General features: G+C 41.8%; 1 protein-coding gene across 7 annotated transcripts in view; it reads left to right on the forward strand.

Moving 5' to 3' along the window:
- Positions 1-18,755, forward strand: part of SPIRE1 (spire type actin nucleation factor 1) — a 184,998-nt gene that overhangs the window by 130,876 nt on the left and 35,367 nt on the right. For 4 of the 7 annotated variants that reach the window (XM_073678996.1, XM_073678997.1, XM_073679000.1 and 1 more), the window contains exons 7-10: positions 92-178; positions 3,175-3,304; positions 8,704-8,745; positions 14,869-15,047. In XM_073678996.1, the coding sequence (XP_073535097.1) occupies positions 92-178; positions 3,175-3,304; positions 8,704-8,745; positions 14,869-15,047 (438 nt within the window). The remainder of the gene's footprint in view (positions 1-91; positions 179-3,174; positions 3,305-8,703; positions 8,746-14,868; positions 15,048-18,755) is intronic. The other 3 variants (XM_073678998.1, XM_073678999.1, XM_073679002.1) reach the window with 1 other exon arrangement.

Consider the following 18,755-nt stretch of genomic DNA (forward strand, 5'->3'; position numbering starts at 1 on the left):
TTCTGATGCTGAATTGCTATGTATCTACTGTACTCAATTAGTGATGAGATCACCAAGCCTTTTCTTATCACTTGTTTGCTGTTTGTTTTAGGTTCAGGGTGACATCCCTCCACGATTAAAGAAGAGCGCTCATGAAATAATCCTGGATTTTATACGGTCCAGACCCCCGTTAAATCCAGTACGTATTCTCACTAAGCAGTAATCATGTACGCCGTGCTCTGAGCTCTTCAGGCTTGATGAATTAAATGCCTTCAGATTCCTTGCTAGCAGCCACTGCCATGCTATTTGTGCCCGCAGCCTCTTACTGTAAAAGCAGATTATACATCCAAACAGCTGGCAGTGCGTTCACCACAGGCGTAATCAGGTCAGATGCATTTTGGAAACACTTGTTTTCCGCTATATTCAGTATATGTTTCATCTCTTACCTATTCATAATGGTGGTTGAAACGAATATTGTAATTTTACTTGCTGGAAACCTTTTCCAGAATGAATATGTATAAACCTGGTTTATAGCGGTTTTCTCAGCCTTTGTAATGGTGGGTTTACACTAGACCGTTATTGGGAACCAAGCTTTCCTGTGAATGCAGTTTAAACAGGCTGCCAGTTTCCCGGCAAATGTGCAAAACATTCGTTTGTTGGGTGAAATTATTGTTAATCTTGCTTAAAAATCATCGTTCTCTGTAGCACGTCATCATGTGTAAACAGGGCATGTGCTGCTGAAAAGCATGGCAATCTGTAGGCACAGAACAATCAATTACTGATCGTTCTGTGCAGATCAGTGCAGTCGGCCTGTGCAACAGACTATTAAACCATCACCGATCAAGAAGCATGGAGCAGATTAACGCCATAGATCGGCTACTGTAAACCCGCCTTGAGTATAGTGCCCCCTATCCTAATAAGTTTTAAAAAAATCTCCATAGCTATAGTCCATCCCAATCTTACTCGGATGTACTCAGCTGGCAGCATGTTACTATGCAATACTGCTAGAAGTTCCTAGCCATCATAAATATTAAATTACATTAGGCTGACAGAAAATAAGAGAAAATTGTCACTGTGTGTGAAGGGTTCACAATTTTCCTAATGTAATACTGCCATACAGTGCCTATTTATGATCCCAATACAGCGCTCAATATCTACTTCCAGACAATTAATAATCACCATTTAGTTTCCAGTTATTGTGAGCTGCTAAGGCTCTTTTATTGCCATTATCCACAATATAATTAATTTGGCTAGTTAGTTGTCAATGAATCTGACCACACACGGCACAATAAATGCATCTGCCCACAGCACAATTAATCCCATACAAAACATACTGCCACTGATACAGTTTAATGCTGCCACATACCGTCAATACAGTAACTGCTACCCTCCTCTAGATGAGTTAATGTGACCACTCGCCCCTAGTACAGTTCTTGGCACTACCCACCCCTAGTATGTTATGTATTAGGCTGACACCCACAAGTTGGACATTAAAGGGAACCTGTCATGTCTTATCTGCTATGTAAACTGCCCCCATAGCATTGTTAGTGATGCAGTGTGCATCACTAACGCACTTTTTTCATTAAAATTAGTGGTAATATAATGAGTATATAACGTTATGTACTTATAATCATACCTGCTCGTTCAGTCATAGGGGTGTGATTCTCACATTCAGTCAGGGGTGGGCGCCACAATCACTCACTGCTGGTGCCGCCCACGTATTTGAATTTTGCTCCCGGCGAGCGCTGGTTACGTGACGCTTGCGCAGTATGACACGACGGCAGTAAATCTTTGTAGCGCTGGGAGCCACGCATGTGCTATGATGAGTGTCTCCCCGCACCTGCGCAGTGAGGCTGTGTACTTTCCAGCTTCACTGCGCATGCACTGTGACGAGCTGCTCCCGGCGCATGCGCAGTGTAGTTTCCAGCTTCACTGTGTGTGGCCGGGGCTGCCCGTCACAGTGCATGCGCAGTGTAGTTTCCAGCTTCACTGTGTGCTGCCGGGGCATCTTGTCACCGCACATGCGCAGTGTAGTTTTCAGGTTCACTGTGTGTGGCTGGGGCTGCTCGTCACAGTGCATGCACAGTGTGGTTTCCAGGTTCACTGTGTGCGGCCGGGGCCGCTCTTCACAGCGCATGCACAGTGGAGCTGGAAAGTACACAGCCTCATTGCGCAGGCGCGGGGAGCCACTCATCATAGCACATGCGCAGCTCCCAGCGCTGCAAAGATTTACTGCCGTCGTGTCATACTGCGCAAGCGTCACATAACCAGCGCTCGCCGGGAGCAAAATTCAAATACGTGGGCAGCACCAGCAGTGAGTGAATGTGGCGCCCACCCCTGACTGAATGTGAGAATCACGCCCCTATGACTGAACGAGCAGGTATGATTATAAGTACATAAAATGTTATATACTCATTATATTACCACTAATTGTAATGAAAAAAGCGTGTTAGTGATGCACATTGCATCACTAACAACGCTATGGGGGCAGTTTACATAACAGATAAGACATGACAGGTTCCTTTTAAATGTCTGTGGTAGGCATGCCTTATAAAATCATTGTTAGGACCTGTTCCCATAATGCGTGCCCACAGTTCTTACAGCACCAGTAAAAAAAAAATTAAAACCTCATGATCTGTGACTAAGTCCGTAAAGTGAATGTTTTATCTAGGCGTACATACCTGGACACATCCAAATGCATCTGCACCCCTATGTACCCAAAAGTAGCCATCCTCGGTCTGTCCTCTGCAGCCAGGATGGATCTGAGCAGGCGCTTTTCTTTTTTGCTTTCATTGCTGAAGGAAGAGGAGAAGCTTTACTGCCTGGTCACTGTGTCCGCTTATCACAGTATCTCTTTTGGTTGTCAGAAAATTGCTGCAAAATCCCAGTAATTTGTAACTATTTGTAAGAAAAAAAAAAAATGGTGACAAAGTTCCTCAAAAACAGTGGTTTTGTCACAATAATAAAAGTGCAATAATAAGACCTAAATATGAATGAAAATTTAAATAGGCAACATATTTGATATCAAAACCTGTGCAACTACAACTCTGAATCACATGAAAGTTTCATGAAATTTTTTCCAATCTTGTGACCGTTCAAAAGAAGGAGGTAGTGCATAAATGTACGCGGTGTGTGTATATATGTGTTTCTCATTACACATTCAGTTTATTGTACTGAAAAGTTTTACCCTCGTAGGTATCTGCTCGGAAATTGAAACCTACTCCAGCTCGTCCACGAAGTCTGCATGAACGGATGCTGGAGGAGATTAAATCTGAAAGAAAGCTTCGCCCTGTGTCTCCTGATGAATTTAGGCATAGCCGGCTTGGTAAGATTTGTAGTAACACCTTTTTTTTCTTTTTTTATGGGGCGACTATGTCTATCCATTTGTGTGGATGGAGGGGGATAGACATCTTGTTACACATTGTGAGAATAGTAGCTGATCTGCAGTACCCGGGAGCTGCCACTACACCATGTACAGAGCTGTGCTGTTCCATACACTGTTTACATCCGGCCACTGCATGAGCTGCTAACAGCTAATTGGTGGGGGTGCCGGGTGTCGGACCACCACTAATGATAGGATATCAGTATCGTAGTGTTGGACCCCCCTGTAAACCCATCTTTCGTGTTAGGGGACGGCTACTAACAGGCTTTATGCTTTTTCTTTCTTCTATAGTACAACACACTGTTTACATGAGGTTGATATTACACAATATATTCGCATTGTAGGTGTGTAACGTATTAGTATTTCTAGCTTTTGTCCCAACTAGCAGCCCAACTCGCACCTATTTATATACGAAGATGCATTTTTCTGCTTCTCAGCTTTGTTAGGCTTTGTTCCTGCCAATATTTTCGGTTTATTTCTTTGCATCATTGCTCTTTTATGGTGACTTTATAGACAGACTTCACAATGACAATAGCAACTTACTTGGCTTTTACTGTCTATTCTTTGTTCTCAACACAAACCAGTGCTGATAAAAGGAGGAGCACAAAGAACAGCATATATGAAGCCATCAGACTGTATATATGGTATTTAATGACAACCTGTCACCTGGTTTCTCAATGCCTACATTACTGACCAGATCTCTTAGACCCGGAGCCATACTTGAAGTCCAGGCTGCTCTTGGCACGTGAAGTGGTGCCATTCCCTGGTGAGCCCAACTAAGGTGCCCTTTTCTATAAATAACAGTTAGTCAAACACTAGTTCTCCCGACATACATGGCCTTTTTCAGACCACTGTGTGTTCAGTCCTTGCTGCCTATATGTGCAATGGACAGCACACTGATCCAATAAATACGGGTGTGCAATCTTGGCCCGATGTAACGCATTGCTTACAAGATCAATAGAAAAGAGCTTGTAAGTCCTGCACATATTGTGCTGTCTAGCAATAATGGTCTGTTTCCAAAGCAATGAGCTGTAACCAAAGAAGGTGACATCTCAAGAAAGAGAATTTTAATAAGCAGTAAATTGCAATATTACTTACATTTACAAGGATTATTTGACAGTAGCCATTTATGAAGATGGGAATAACACCTTAAAAACAGGTTTTAAAGTTTAATAAATCAACCGAGTTGGCGGGTTGGTTGCTATGAGCATTACCTACAATTTAGTACCAGTTAATAAAATTGAACCAGTTTAACTAGTGTATGAATATTGAAAAAATATACTTCATAGCAGCAACCATTTATTATACTAAGTTCTGACCCTGTTGAGCGATGGCAAAAATAGCGCTTCATGTAGAGCCATCTTTACTATGACCAAAACTGCCGCTTTGGCTTTTGACGCAATTGAAGGCCATATAGGGGATTTAAAGGGAAGCTGTCATGTTGTATGTGCAGTCCGATCTGTGGCCAGCATGGTGTAGAGAAGGAGAAGCAGAGCAGAGTGATATATAGGTTTGTGTTAAAGGATTCAGAATAGCTTGTATTTTCTTAATTGAAATCCCTGGTGTTTATATGCATGCGAGTCCTGTGGGCGGTCCAATGCCGTGATGGACGGCTATCTGCATACACCGTCATACAGGAAAGACTGTCAATCACTGGGTAGGACCACCCACTGGACTCGTATGTATAAAAATACCTGGGACTATAATGAATAAAATGCAAGTTTTGCTGAAATTTTTCCCTCAAAAATGCATCAATCTGATCATCTTCTCCTGCTTTATAACATCCTGCCTACATATCAGATATCATTTACAACATGACAGGTTCTCTTGAAATGCTTTGTATATGGTGTCACCGAACAAAAAAAAAGTTGCATCTCTACTGCTTATACTGTATGCAATGCAGCACTTATCCAGTTACCAATTTACATCTGCAGAACGGTATTTTTTTTACATTTTGTGGGGTTAGCTGTAAATTCCTGCACAGTCTGCACTTTCCATGCACTATTCAGGTAGATATATTGATTAAGTGTAGATAGTGTAATAAATAGACAGGCCGCAGGGAGACCATTGATTCTGGAGGATCACTCATGGAAACTGGGACCTATATACATAAAGGTGAGATGTATAAAATCCTGCTGTAATGAATGTTTAATGGTGCTTGTCAATGTGACCATGCTGTATTGATGAAGCCCACAGCTAGGCCTGCCTTATAATTGGTATCTTCTTAATGAGTTTATTGCATGTTTCATGGAATACCGATACCATCTCCTGTGAATCTATAAGCAGGCCTCTGACTTTGATGTATGAATAGCCAATAAGCCCAAAGCACGGGTGTTGTTGGAGACTCCCTATTATAAAGAGTTGTTTTATGGGTGTACTGTCTATTCCTTAAGGCCTGTTTACATGCAGAGATGTTTTTATATGAGCTCCACAACTTCCTAAAGTGTTATTACCATATGACAGATGAGTCTTTATTATTATTATTATTATTATTATTATTATAAGTACCGAGAACACTTCTATTCCAGTTCAGTACATTGGTAATGAGGTAGGGGACGACCATAAACAGTGGGAAAAAAAAGTATTTAGTCAGCCACCAATTGTGCAAGTTCTCCCACTTAAAAAGATGAGAGAGGCCTGTAATTGACATCATAGGTAGACCTCAACTATGAGAGACAAAATGAGAAAACCAATCCTGAAAATCACATTGTCTGATTTGGAAAGAAATTTTTTCAAATTTTGGTGGAAAATAAGTATTTGGTCAATTACAAAAGTTCATCTCAATACTTTGTTATATATCCTTTGTTGGCAATGACAGAGGTCAAAGGTTTTCTGTAAGTCTTCACAAGGTTGGCACACACTGTTGCTGGTATGTTGGCCCATTCCTCCATGCAGATCTCCTCTAGCGCAGTGATGTTTTGGGGCTGTCGCTGGGCAACACGGACTTTCAACTCCCTCCAAAGGTTTTCTATAGGGTTTAGATCTGGAGACTGGCTAGGCCACTCCAGAACCTTGAAATGCTTCTTACGAAGCCACTCCTTCATTGCCCTGGCGGTGTGCTTGGGATCATTGTCATGCTGAAAGACCCAGACACGTTTCATCTTCAATGCCCTTGCTGATGGAAGGAGGTTTGCACTCAAAATCTCACGATACATGGCCCCATTCATTCTTTCATGTACACGGATCAGTCATCCTGGTCCCTTGGCAGAGAAACAGCCCCAAAGCATGATGTTGCCACCCCCATGCTCCACAGTAGGTATGGTGTTCTTTGGATACAACTCGGCATTCTTTCTCCTCCAAACACGACGAGTTGTGTTTCTACCAAACAGTTCTACTTTGGTTTCATCTGACCATATGACATTCTCCCAATACTCTTCTGGATCATCCAAATGCTCTCTAGCAAACTTCAGACGGGCCCGGACATGTAATGGCTTAAGCAGGAGGGCACGTCTGGCACTGCAGGATCTGAGTCCCTGGCGGCATAGTGTGTTACTGATGGTAGCCTGTGTAACCTTACTTCAGCTCTCTGCAGGTCATTCACTAGGTCGCCCCATGTGGTTCTGGGATTTTTGCTCACCGTTCTTGAGATTATTTTGACCCCATGGGGTGAGATCTTGTGTGGAGCCCCAGATCGAGGGAGATTATCAGTTGTCTTGTATGTCTTCCATTTTCTAATTATTGCTCCCACAGTTGATTTCTTCACACCAAGCTGCTTGCCTATTGCAGATTCAGTCTTCCCAGCCTGGTGCAGGGCTACAATTTTGTTTCTGGTGTCCTTCGACAGCTCTTTGGTCTTTACCATAGTGGAGTTTGGAGTGTGACTGTTTGAGGTTGCGGACAGGTGTCTTTTATACTGATAACAAGTTCAAACAGGTGCCAGAACTACAGGTAATGAGTGGAGGACAGAGGAACCTCTTAAAGAAGAAGTTACAGGTCTGTGAGAGCCAGAAATCTTGCTTGTTTGTAATTGACCAAATACTTATTTTCCACCAAAATTTGAAAAAAATTTCTTTCCAGATCAGACAATGTGATTTTCAGGCTTTGTTTTCTCATTTTGTCTCTCGTAGTTGAGGTGTACTTGTGATGTCAATTACAGGCCTCGCTCATCTTTTTAAGTGGGAGAACTTGCACAATTGGTGGCTGACTAAATACTTTTTTTCCCCACTGTACATATGGGATTAATGATAGTTATGTATAACTGATGGATATAGATGTGGACAATCTCATTATCTCTGATTTGTAATGGTGTAACCTTCCACGTCCACACAATAGTTGGCCATTCACACTTATTTTTCTTCGATTTCAGTGGGCTCCACAGAACTGTGATCTCTGCAAATTTTCCCTTTTAACCAACTGGGTGTACACCACAGAACACCTATATAGATGTTTGCTTTTTCAATTCTGATGCTGGCCGCCACCACAGGGAAGTTCTATGGCATATGGCCAGTTGGTTGATGGACAGGTTTGCCTCTTTATTACCGGGGAGGGGTGGGGGGCATAACTTTGGAAAAGAGGGTCACAGAAGAAAAACTGTTCAGCAATCAGTGTAACAGTGGCAATTGGTGGTGGTACTCAATTTAAATGAAAACAATCCAGTGAAAGTTCCTCTTTGAAGGCTTGGTCTGTATTTGGCCTCAACATCCTTTTATTACATTATTGGAATTATTCTTTTTCCCAAGCCTCTATTTTGTTCTTTGAGCATTTATGTCATTCATTAGCTAAGAAATGTTCTTTACATGATCTGTTATTGGTTGAGCTAGGTCTTGCTTTGCCCTTATCTTAATCCTGTATTTATCCAATCCTTGTTGAAATGATGGGCAGCATTCATGGCGCACATCTCAGGGAATGACAACGTTGCGATCTTGGCATCCGCCTAAAAAAAAAAAAGTATTAAAAAATATTATTGACCATCTTCATGAAAGGTATACGTTTTTCAGCCAACAGCGCTTTTCTACACTTTTAAAAATGCATATCTACCAGAGTGATTCATGGCAAATCTGCCTGCTCATGTCACAGTATTGTGAATGGGGAACCGTTAATCACATAACCGGGCACATGGATAAATGAGAACAGCTAAAGGCTTTAGAGTTTTAGTGTGTGTATATATGTATATAAAATATAATATATTTTTAGTAGATAAGGCTCCTTCTATTGATCATTGCAGAACTGCCCTTTACTAGAAGACTTGTTTATATGTGTGTACATGGTGTATAATTTTTATGGCATATTTGTTAAATTCTGCAACATTTCAGATACTGTTATCCTGGGCAGATCAAGTCATCTGAAATGTATAACTGTCCTGTATTTTACCTTGTCCTAACAGACTATTTTTGTTTTTCCAGTAATGCGACCCCTTAGCATGTCTCACAGTTTTGACTTGTCAGGTAAAATGTGCACCTGGCGTGTTCTTCTGGATGTTGTGGTCCCCCTTTCATGTGGTCCTTTGTCAGACTTGTCAGTTTCTGTCATGGTCAGAAATACATCTTTTGCATCGAAAATTGCTGGAGAAATATTATTCCAGGAGATGGGTTACGTATAGGTTTCAAAAATTGTAAACTATCAAATAAGTCTTTTAGGAAAATTATAGTTATTGGTATTTTTTAATTTTTAGAATTGGAATATATGGATACAATTATAAGTTGTAAATAACCATAACGAGTCCATGCAGCGGGACAAAAAGTCCTAAATAAATGTAATAAAATATGATTTTCAATAAAATTGTAGGCAAAAAAAGCCGGTGCATTTGTTCATGGTAACGATTTTTCACATGGACTTGTTATCTGTGAGGAAAAAAATCTGTCATTTTCGGAGGTGACTGGCCTGGGTTCTAGTACAGCTGTGTGAACTCGACCTTAGGAGCTAAATTGTGCATCTAAATAAAGTCATTTTTGAAGCCATGGAATTTGCAATACACTGGATCCAGTGTTTCCCCACAGTCTAAGGCTATGTGCACACGATGCAGAAATGCTCAGGATTTTTTCCTGAGCGTTTCTGCATCTCTCTGGCAGGAAAAAACGCATGCGGATTGTACATGCGGTTTCCTGCCAGGGACATGCGGAAATGAAGCGGTCTTCACTTTCATTTCCGCATGCGGGTTGACAAGCGATTTTAGCATCACTTGGAAAGTGCTTGTCAACTTCACACTATATAAATCCATGCAGCCGGCATGGATTTATATAGTGTGTGAATGTCAAAAAATAAAAAATAAATCTATACTTTACCCTCTGATGGCCCCCGGTGTCCTGCTTCATCGGTCCCGGCTGCCGGCAGTGAAGACTGTAGGACCTTCCGACGTCAGCGTCACGTGACCCGTCACATGACTCTGACGTCAGCGAAGGTCCTTCTTCATTCAACCGCGAAGTGCCCGGGAAGCCGGCAGGACTCAGCGCGGGCCGTCAGAAGGTGAGAATATATATATTTTTTATTTTATTCTTTTTTTTTTAATGGTACCTGGGTCTGGATGAGAGTCCTCTCCTCCACACCCGGGTACCATCCGCACATTAGACCGCATGAAAAGCGCATCAACATATACAGTGATGCGGATTCCATGCGGTCTAATGCAAGTCAATAGCGGCAAAAGAGCAGCGTTTCCGCAAAATTAATTGACATGCTGCGGATTTTTGAGCGCAGCGTTTACGCTGCGGAAAAATCCGCATCATGGGCACAGCACATGCGGATTTCCATTGGGGAACATTGCTGCCCTTCTACCATGCGTTTTTCATGCGTTTACGCGGCGTTTACGCAACTGCAAAAACGCCGCGGAAACGCATGAAAAACGCATCGTGTGAACTCAGCCTAATACTTGTCAGGTCCTCCTCAGTGCCGCTGTCTCCTAGAAGTATCTGACGGCTGGAAGTTCGAAACCACTTTACAGAGAATAAAGATTTCAGGTATAATCTCATCTGCCTCGAGTCTCGGAAGAAGCTGCACAGACAAAACTCCGTTGATGCTGGCGAGACACAAGGATCAGGTTCACTACCTTGATGTTATCACAGCCGAACTGCTGTTTCAACCATTATACTAAAAAGATTTTAATCCTACTTACCTTCTTGGTCCGGAGTGATGGTCTTATCAAATTACTGCAAATATATGACATACTGGAACGTGTCTATCATACATTTTGGAAAGACAATTTAATTTAACCCCTTTAGAACACTTAACGCAAGAGGAACGGCTCAGGGATTTGATATTGCCAAAAATGTGCTTAGGTTTCAAAACCAACATAGAATTGAGTTTCTCAGCCAAAAAACACGTTTTAATTTAACCACGTAACTGTGTAGGGGACTTAGCCCCTGTAAAAAAAAACAAAACAAAACATTTTGTGAGTTGAGACGAAATCCAGCTCCAGCATTATAAAATCAGAAGTATTCCTTTATTGGACTTTGATGGACTTTACAATAAAGGAATGCTTCTGATTTTATATTGCTGGAGCTGGATTTCGTCTTAACTCGCAAGCTGCTTACCATATCGGATGGACTTTTTTCCACGCTCCACTTCATGGATCAGATGATCAATTTTGTTTAAAAAAAAAAACTAAAAAACCCATACCAGTAGTTTAATAATCTTTCTTCTTTGCAACGGCTGCTCAGTACTCAGCCTTATCCCTAAGGGTGCTTTCACATGGCGTTCTGGCACCCGTTCGTTGGCCTTGTCGAGGCTTGCATCGGAACCACACTCAAAACGGGATTTGGACGTATGTGCCGACGGGGCCATAGACTATGCTGGTGGCGGCAGAGCGAATGTGCATAATTTTCAGGCGTGCACGCCTACTGGAGGCGCACACTCAGACGTAGTCTACTACACACAGTGTTCTGCTAGCACATATGTCTGAATCTCGTTTTGTGGGGGGGTTCAGACGTAATCACCGATGGGACCAATGAATGGGTGCCTGAACGCAGTGTGAAAACACCCTAAGTGCAGCTGAGCATCCGCACAGAGTGGAGTGGTTGTGTGCGCATTACTCCCACTATGAGCGCATGCCTGTGCTTTCTCTTCAGGCAGCACTCTCTGGGCATGTCAGTACTGTCAATCAACAGAAAGGGCAGAGGAGGCATGCAAAATCTGGGGGAGGAACAGTGTAATAAACTGAAACCCAACGCCAAGGGTGCACAGAGTGCCTTATTAGCATATTGGTTGGAGGGGGTCCACATTGCAGATGCTGTAGTGGCACAGGTTCCTGCTGCTTTTGTACAGGCCCATGTGGACATTAACCCTAGTAAATAAATGGCTTTGGCTCTTCTAGTCCAATAAAATAGTGTGCAATGTATAATGATGGCTAGAATGAATCTTCTGCATCTTCACACATTTCATGGGTGCAAGCTATGCAGTTGCACAGGGACCCAGCAGACACTCGACCCTCTCACCTTACAAGTGGCTTTCTACCCAAGCTAATGAATTTTATGGCTAACCTTTATTTGTGAATGGTTAAAGAGGTATAACCATTATATAGGAGTGCTATATAAAGAGATGCTGGATAACAAGGGGCCCATACTCTTGCACAGGCCCCCCCCAGCTCTCTGTGTCTGCTTCTGATACATTTTATGCCTTTTTTTTTTATTTTGTGTAACTTAAAATATTGGTTATAAAACCGTTCCTGACCATGAGAGAAATTACTGAAAATCATGTTGTCATTCATTATGATCATTCATCATTCACCTGATTACTCCCAGTCTTGTGGTATGTGCAATAACCGTGCGGTGATGTGATGCTATTGCAGAACTAATAACTAGCTTTTATTTGTTCTGATGTTTGTGAATGTCCAGCATTACATTTATAAAGGTACGATGAACTTGTACATGAGCAAAGTTTTCCCACTGCAAACTATATATTCTGTTATGGAGTTTTTTTTATTGAACCCATGGCAAAAAAAATGAACATCTCCATGTATGAAATTACTCAGTGGGTTTCTTTTGCGAGATTCTTTTAGTTGCTGGTTGAACCTATCCAAAGATTATAAAATCATCATGTACCAAGAGCACAAAGTAACTGCCTGAATACTGTAGCCCAGGAGTGCACAACTTTTTTGGGTCCAAACACTACATTGCTGGATTGTACCGCCCCCCTAGGCATACATTAAAGCTTAAAGGAGTATTCTCATCTGAAATATTCAATACTTATGCTATAAACTGTTTGCCTTCTATAGCCTTTTTGTTCTGCTGACTATTGCCGGCTGCAGGATGAGTTTGTTCTAACGGTCCAATGGGAGAGCTTCTATTTTTGTCTGAGGGTTTTAGTTTTTTTAGTTGATTTATATCCACAGATCATATCAAAGTTGAATGTGCATGGAAACAAAGAACCGCTAAAAGCAATTCAGTGCTAAGTCTTTTATGAAACTGAATTTCAAAAATTTTCAGCCCGAAATAAGTGCATTTTAGGAAAAAATAATTGCCTTCAAAAGTGGATAACCCCTTTTAGGAAAATTCTGAGGATTTTCCAAGTCTCATAAATTACAATGCAAAGAGTCGCACACATGCACAGAGACCTACTTCTCTGGAGTGCTGAATTAGGAGACTTTGGACACCGTGGGTGCAGGGGTTGCAGTTGCCAGTGGCTCAAATGAGAAGACCACTATGAATAAAGACCCGTGATAGTTGGTGGCCCTGTTGAATATTTTACATGGGGGCCTATTGGCTTCCATGTTCGGCTTCTGGATTCTCCTTTGATGATCTCTCATCACTCAGTGTAATTTGTCATTGACTTTAGATTAGTACAGAATGCAGAAGTGTTTCCTGTCGAACTTTATTCATAACGTACAAAATGTGGCCAATTGCTACAATCGTTATATAGTCTATGGAAAAACAAATAATCATGGAATAGTATGCCAAGCAGCAAGTTTAGCAAACCCAAATGTTTCCTTCGTAGATGAACTTTCCTGTAAAGCTGGACATTTACATGTGATTCTGTCAGCCGAACACTTGTGGAGTCAACTGTAGCAATGGTGTGACACGATTCTCCGTGTCGGCTATGTCCGTGATCTGTGATTATTGGACAGGAGCCCTGAGACGCCTCCTACCTGACGGCATCCGCAGCTCTTCTTTTGATTAGCTGGTCTGAGGCAACATCATCTATTTGACATGATGAACATTTGACCTCGTGCCAGGCCAGCTAATCAGGAGAAAGCTGGGACTTAGGAGGCTGTTCTCAGGGCTCTCATCCTGTGACTACAGGTTAAGGATGTGGCCGATGGTTCGGGTCCTGTAAATCGATTCGCACCAACTTTAGTCAACAGTTATTTCTCCTGACTCAACTATATATATGACCATTCTGCCAGCTAAACGTTTATGTGTTTTCAATGGAAGGAATAGAAAAAGCCGCTGCCAGACAGCTCTCTGAGAACAAAAAGGTTGGGCATTAAAAATTCAAAGTGCCCGACTATCTTCTCCTCACCTTCCCCCCAACATAATCTGTTGGGGAACAGTCAGGAGGTCCCCATACACATTAGATTGTTGTCTTATCTCAGCGGGTTTTCATTTAATGTGTACGAGTGTTTTGTAGATCCTTACCCTCTGCCATTGTTGCTATTGTATACTACATCAACAGATTTATATCTGAACAGATACATTATCCTATAATACTGGCGCTTGGCATTGGCTGACCTTGTGGGTCTACTGCTTTCTGCACTATTTGCTTTGGATAGTTATGAAGGCTTTTACAACTACATGGCAAAATGTACATTGTAATAAATGCTTAGATGTCCTTTTGTAACAAGTATTAGAAAGTGACATCTTACCAAGTGTCATCAGTTACAAAAGTTGTTCAAGAAAATTCTCCTAAATCCCCTTGATAATTGACATGTGACTGCAATCAACCACAGGACATTATCCTGCAAACCCAAGGGTCTAGGAAAATGGTGGAGATTTGTCATGGTATTCCCACTTTTGTCACTTTTGCCTCCCTAAGATTTAATTTCAATGACTAAAAGGGTCAATACCAACCAACTGCCTTGTAAAGCGAGGACCCTGCCAAACAACTTCTCACATGGCGACTTCCTGGACAATAAGTGCAACATGTCAGGAAAGTTAGGGTTAACTGCTCACTCATGAGTTTTCACATTTTCCCTTTGGGCGTGATACCTTATCAAGTTATGTCCTCGGGCTACTGAGCCGACTCTTGTCCATCAAAGAAGTCCGCACTCTCCACATACGCAGCAGCTGGTTTTACTTGCATTTGTCTTTTAGCTGGTGTCCCATGACTGATACCACACTAACTATATTTATGTATTATTTAATTTACTTATCTTTTTTCCTTTATGACAATTTTTAATAAATTAAAAAGCCAAGGTTTGGTAGAAAGTATTACTGTAAACCACACTAGAGATCCCTGAGCTTCTTCTGTACCAGTAGGATGCAGGACAATTACATATGTGGCAGCTAAGCCAGGCTACATTGGGTTAATTGTAGTAGAATGCCATTAAATCTCTTGCATTGCAAAACCAAACCACGTAAGCTGGAGATTATAGGATGTCTCAGCTTCAATCCATTTACATCTTCTTTTGTTTGGAAATGCAGATGTTTCAACTCCTGAAGTTTCAAGGAAGCAGCCAAACCGCACAGTGTTAAATGGAGATATAGCGGAGCGCACTGGAATGGAAGACCCATGGAATGGAAGACCCATGCAAATGGCAATCCAGCGAAGGAGGCTATTAAAAGCTCCAACCCTTGCCGAGTTGGACAGCTCAGAGTCAGAGGTAAGTGCCAATTTCCAAATGGAGGCATACTGCCCATTGTGAATGTGGTCCTACACATTAGGTAGCAAACAGTCGAATACTCGTTTGGCCAACTGCTATCGCTCCTGACCCTTCCATATATACGATTGGCTCTGCCAAGTGTCCATGTGTTCTGTGTGAGGAGAACAGTGTAAGCTACTGTCAGATACCTGGTGTTTTCTTCTCTCCAGGTAGAACAAACTCATTGGACATTTAAATTCAAATGGCTGATCCTTCCTTCTTTTGTTGAGACCACCATACAAGTAAGAAGTTTGACTGGCCCTGACTAAACATACATTAAAAGTCTGGAAGTTAAGCCACGCTTTATATATTCCCTTCAACTTGAGCTCCAAACACTAAATAAAGTGATCAAATTAGTCAAAATTCACAATTGTGAAATTGCTCCAGACCCCTGCTGCCGACCTTTGATGGTCTTGAAGTTCATTTGTTGACAGTATTTAAATTAATATCTTTTACCTAATGACAGCACATTATGTTCCATTGGTGGCCAATCACTGCAATGGGATTTCATGTCTGTATGGATACACATCTCTGCAGCTTGTAGTAATGGACCACCATAATCACATGGCAAGGATGACATAGGATCACTTCTGAAGTGGTGGAATCTGATGGACACTAGTATTTTAATATTCTATGTCAAAGTATATATTTTTTTTACCTTCATGAGCTTAAGAGCGACTTTACATTTTTACGAAGGCCACCATCAAATGTCTGACATTTACTGACTTGGTACAGACTGCAATATCCAGACCTGCATCAGGTCTCCTGACCTGAACTTCATTGCCTCGTAGGCATGTATGAGGCTGCTAAATTCAGATGAGGAGACTACCAATCCAGACATCATGGCTCGTACTTGGACTGTGAAAGTTGGACAAGTAAAACTTCCCCTGTGCAGATAAACTTTCTTGACATGTGCCAACCCACTGGAGTTATCGGGAGTAGGACACTTCAGGACACATCAGCACTTTTTGTCCTGAAGTGTCTTTTTTTTTTTTTTCCTTTTTTATTGTTGGATCGCTGAGGGATTCGCTATTGGGACCTCTTCTAATCACTTTATGGGGATCCCAACTCCACAGTTCCTTCTCACCACCATATCTTCTCTCATGAACGGTTGTATTACGGTATGGGACATGCAAAAACAGCTAAGTGCTCAAAAATCCCAAATGCTGGACCGAGGTACAGAGTTTTTTCCAATGCATGTTAAATATATGGACGCCATGGTGCAGGGCTTGGAAAACCAACAGACTCTTTTTCAGGTTATTCCTCAGTTTGCACAGTGAAGAATCTCATCCATGTTAATGCTTCATAATATATAACCTCAAGTGTTTATTCCCACTATTGTTCCTTGTTCTCCCATATAATCTCCATTATTGTCCACAATGTGCTCAATCCTGAGCACGCCTCATCTGTTGGGCTGTTCAGGACTCTGTGTGTTCTGCCGGGATCTTATTCTTACATAAACACAAGTAATGCCTTTTGCTTGTGTCCTAAGTATTAGTGCTTGTATGTACAGTACATATGGGTGTGTTCACTTTCCTAGGTCTAGACATCTTCTTAATTGCACTGTTAGCTTCTGACTTTGCATTTTCTGCTCCTGTAAGGCTACCCTTCAGATACACTTTTTGGCAGAGTTTTCTTTGGTCACAAAACAAATTTACAATTTCCGAGTTTTTTATGTTTTTACTTGGCATTTTTTAGTGTTTTATATGTTTTGAAACATTAATGTTTTAGCAACTGCGTTTCTTAACAATACTTAGAAAACACACGTAGGCCATGTGCCCACGTAGCGTTTTTGTAGAGTTTTTGCAGCGTTTTTACGGCTGCGAAAACGCTTGTAAAACAATCTGCCATGCAAAGCCATGTGAATTCGGATGCGCTAATTTGCGCGCCGAATTCGCATTGCGTTGAAAAATGCAGCATGACCATTTCTACCGCGATTACCCTGCAAATTCGCGGCCATTGAGGAACATTGAAACGCAGCAAACCCGCAGGTATATGTGGATTTGCTGCGTTTCAATTAAATTCAATGGCCGCGAATTTGCAGCGTAATCGCGGTGCGTGTGGTACCCGGGATGAAGAGGAGACTACAACTCCTCTTCATCCCGGCTACCACGCAGTGAAAAAAAGAAATAAAAAAGTTAAAAACAAACAAAACCTGTATATTCACCTCTCCGGCGGCCCCCAGTCTGCTCCCGGCCACGTCCTCTCTCCTTGCCGTCCCGCAGTGTACTGTCAGGACCTGCGGTGACATCATTTAGTCACCTGATGGTCACGCGACCGCTGACGTTGGCGGTCAGGTGATGGTCGCGTGACCATCAGCTGACTAAATGACGTCACCACAGGTCCTGACAGTACACTGCAGGACGCCGAAGAGAGAGGATGCGGCCGGGAGCAGACTGGAGGAGACCGGAGAGGTGAGTATACAGGTTTTTTTTTATTTTTAACGTTTTAATTCTTTTTTTTACTATAGATGCTGCATTTAAAGCATTAGTTGTTCACACATTATAAATCCATGCCGGTTGCATGGATTTATATTGTGTGACCAACTTGTCAAGCACGTTTCCAAGTGATGCTCAAAATCGCTTGGAAAACTGCTTGAGAAAACGCTGAAAAAACACTTCTCTCTGGCAGAAAAAACGCATGTAAATCTGCATGCTTTTTTTTCTGCCAGAGAGAGGCAAAAACGCTCTGCATCAAATCTGCTACGTGGGCACATAGCCTAAAGACTCTGGTCCTGCCAATTCTCTCCACAACCTCCAACTCCATGTATTCATTATGTCCTCAGGCCAATGGAAGAGGAGTTGTCTGCACCACCTAACCTTTTTAGTCAGTATGTAAGTTATTATTATTATGGTAATGACTCTTGGCTCAAACGCTGATCAGTGTGTGAGCCAAGTGCCATTTACTGGGATCAAATTCTCTCTCAGGAGAAAATCATATCCTACACACGTGGTCAAAATTGTTGGTACCCCTCTTTAATAAAAGAAAAACTCACAATGATCACAGAAATAACTTGAATCTGACAAAAGTAATAATAAATGAAAAATCTAAGAAAATGAACAAATGAAAGTCAGACATTGCTTTTCAACCCTGCTTCCACAGAATTAAAAAAAAATTAAACTCATGAAAATAGGCCTGGACAGAAATAATGGTACCCCTGAAAATAATGTGACAAAAGGGACATGTTAAATCAAGTTGTGTCCACTAATTAGCATCACAGGTGTCTGCAATCTTGTAATCAGTCAGTGGGCCTGTATATAGGGCTTCAGATACTCACTGTGCTGTTTGGTGACATGGTGTGTACCACACTCAACATGGACCAGAGGAAGCAAAGGAAAGAGTTGTCTCAGGAGATTAGAAAGAAAATTATAGACAAGCATGTTAAAGGTAAGGGTTATAAGACCATCTCCAAGCAGCTTGATGTTCCTGTGACTACAGTTGCACATATTATTCATTAATTTAAGATCCATGGGCCTGTAGCCAACCTCCCTGGACGTGGCCGCAGGAGGAAAATTGATGACAAATCAAAGAGACGGATAATACGAATGGTAACAAAAGAGCCCAGGATAACTTCTAAAGAGATTAAAGGTGAACTTCAAGCTCAAGGAACATCAGTGTCAGATTGCACCATCCGTCGTTGTTTGATCCAAAGTGGACTTCATGGGAGAC

This window comes from Phyllobates terribilis, unplaced genomic scaffold, assembly GCF_046119375.1.
Source record: "Phyllobates terribilis strain yellow unplaced genomic scaffold, ASM4611937v1 Scaffold_4__5_contigs__length_816908805, whole genome shotgun sequence".
Classification (NCBI taxonomy): domain Eukaryota; kingdom Metazoa; phylum Chordata; class Amphibia; order Anura; family Dendrobatidae; genus Phyllobates; species Phyllobates terribilis.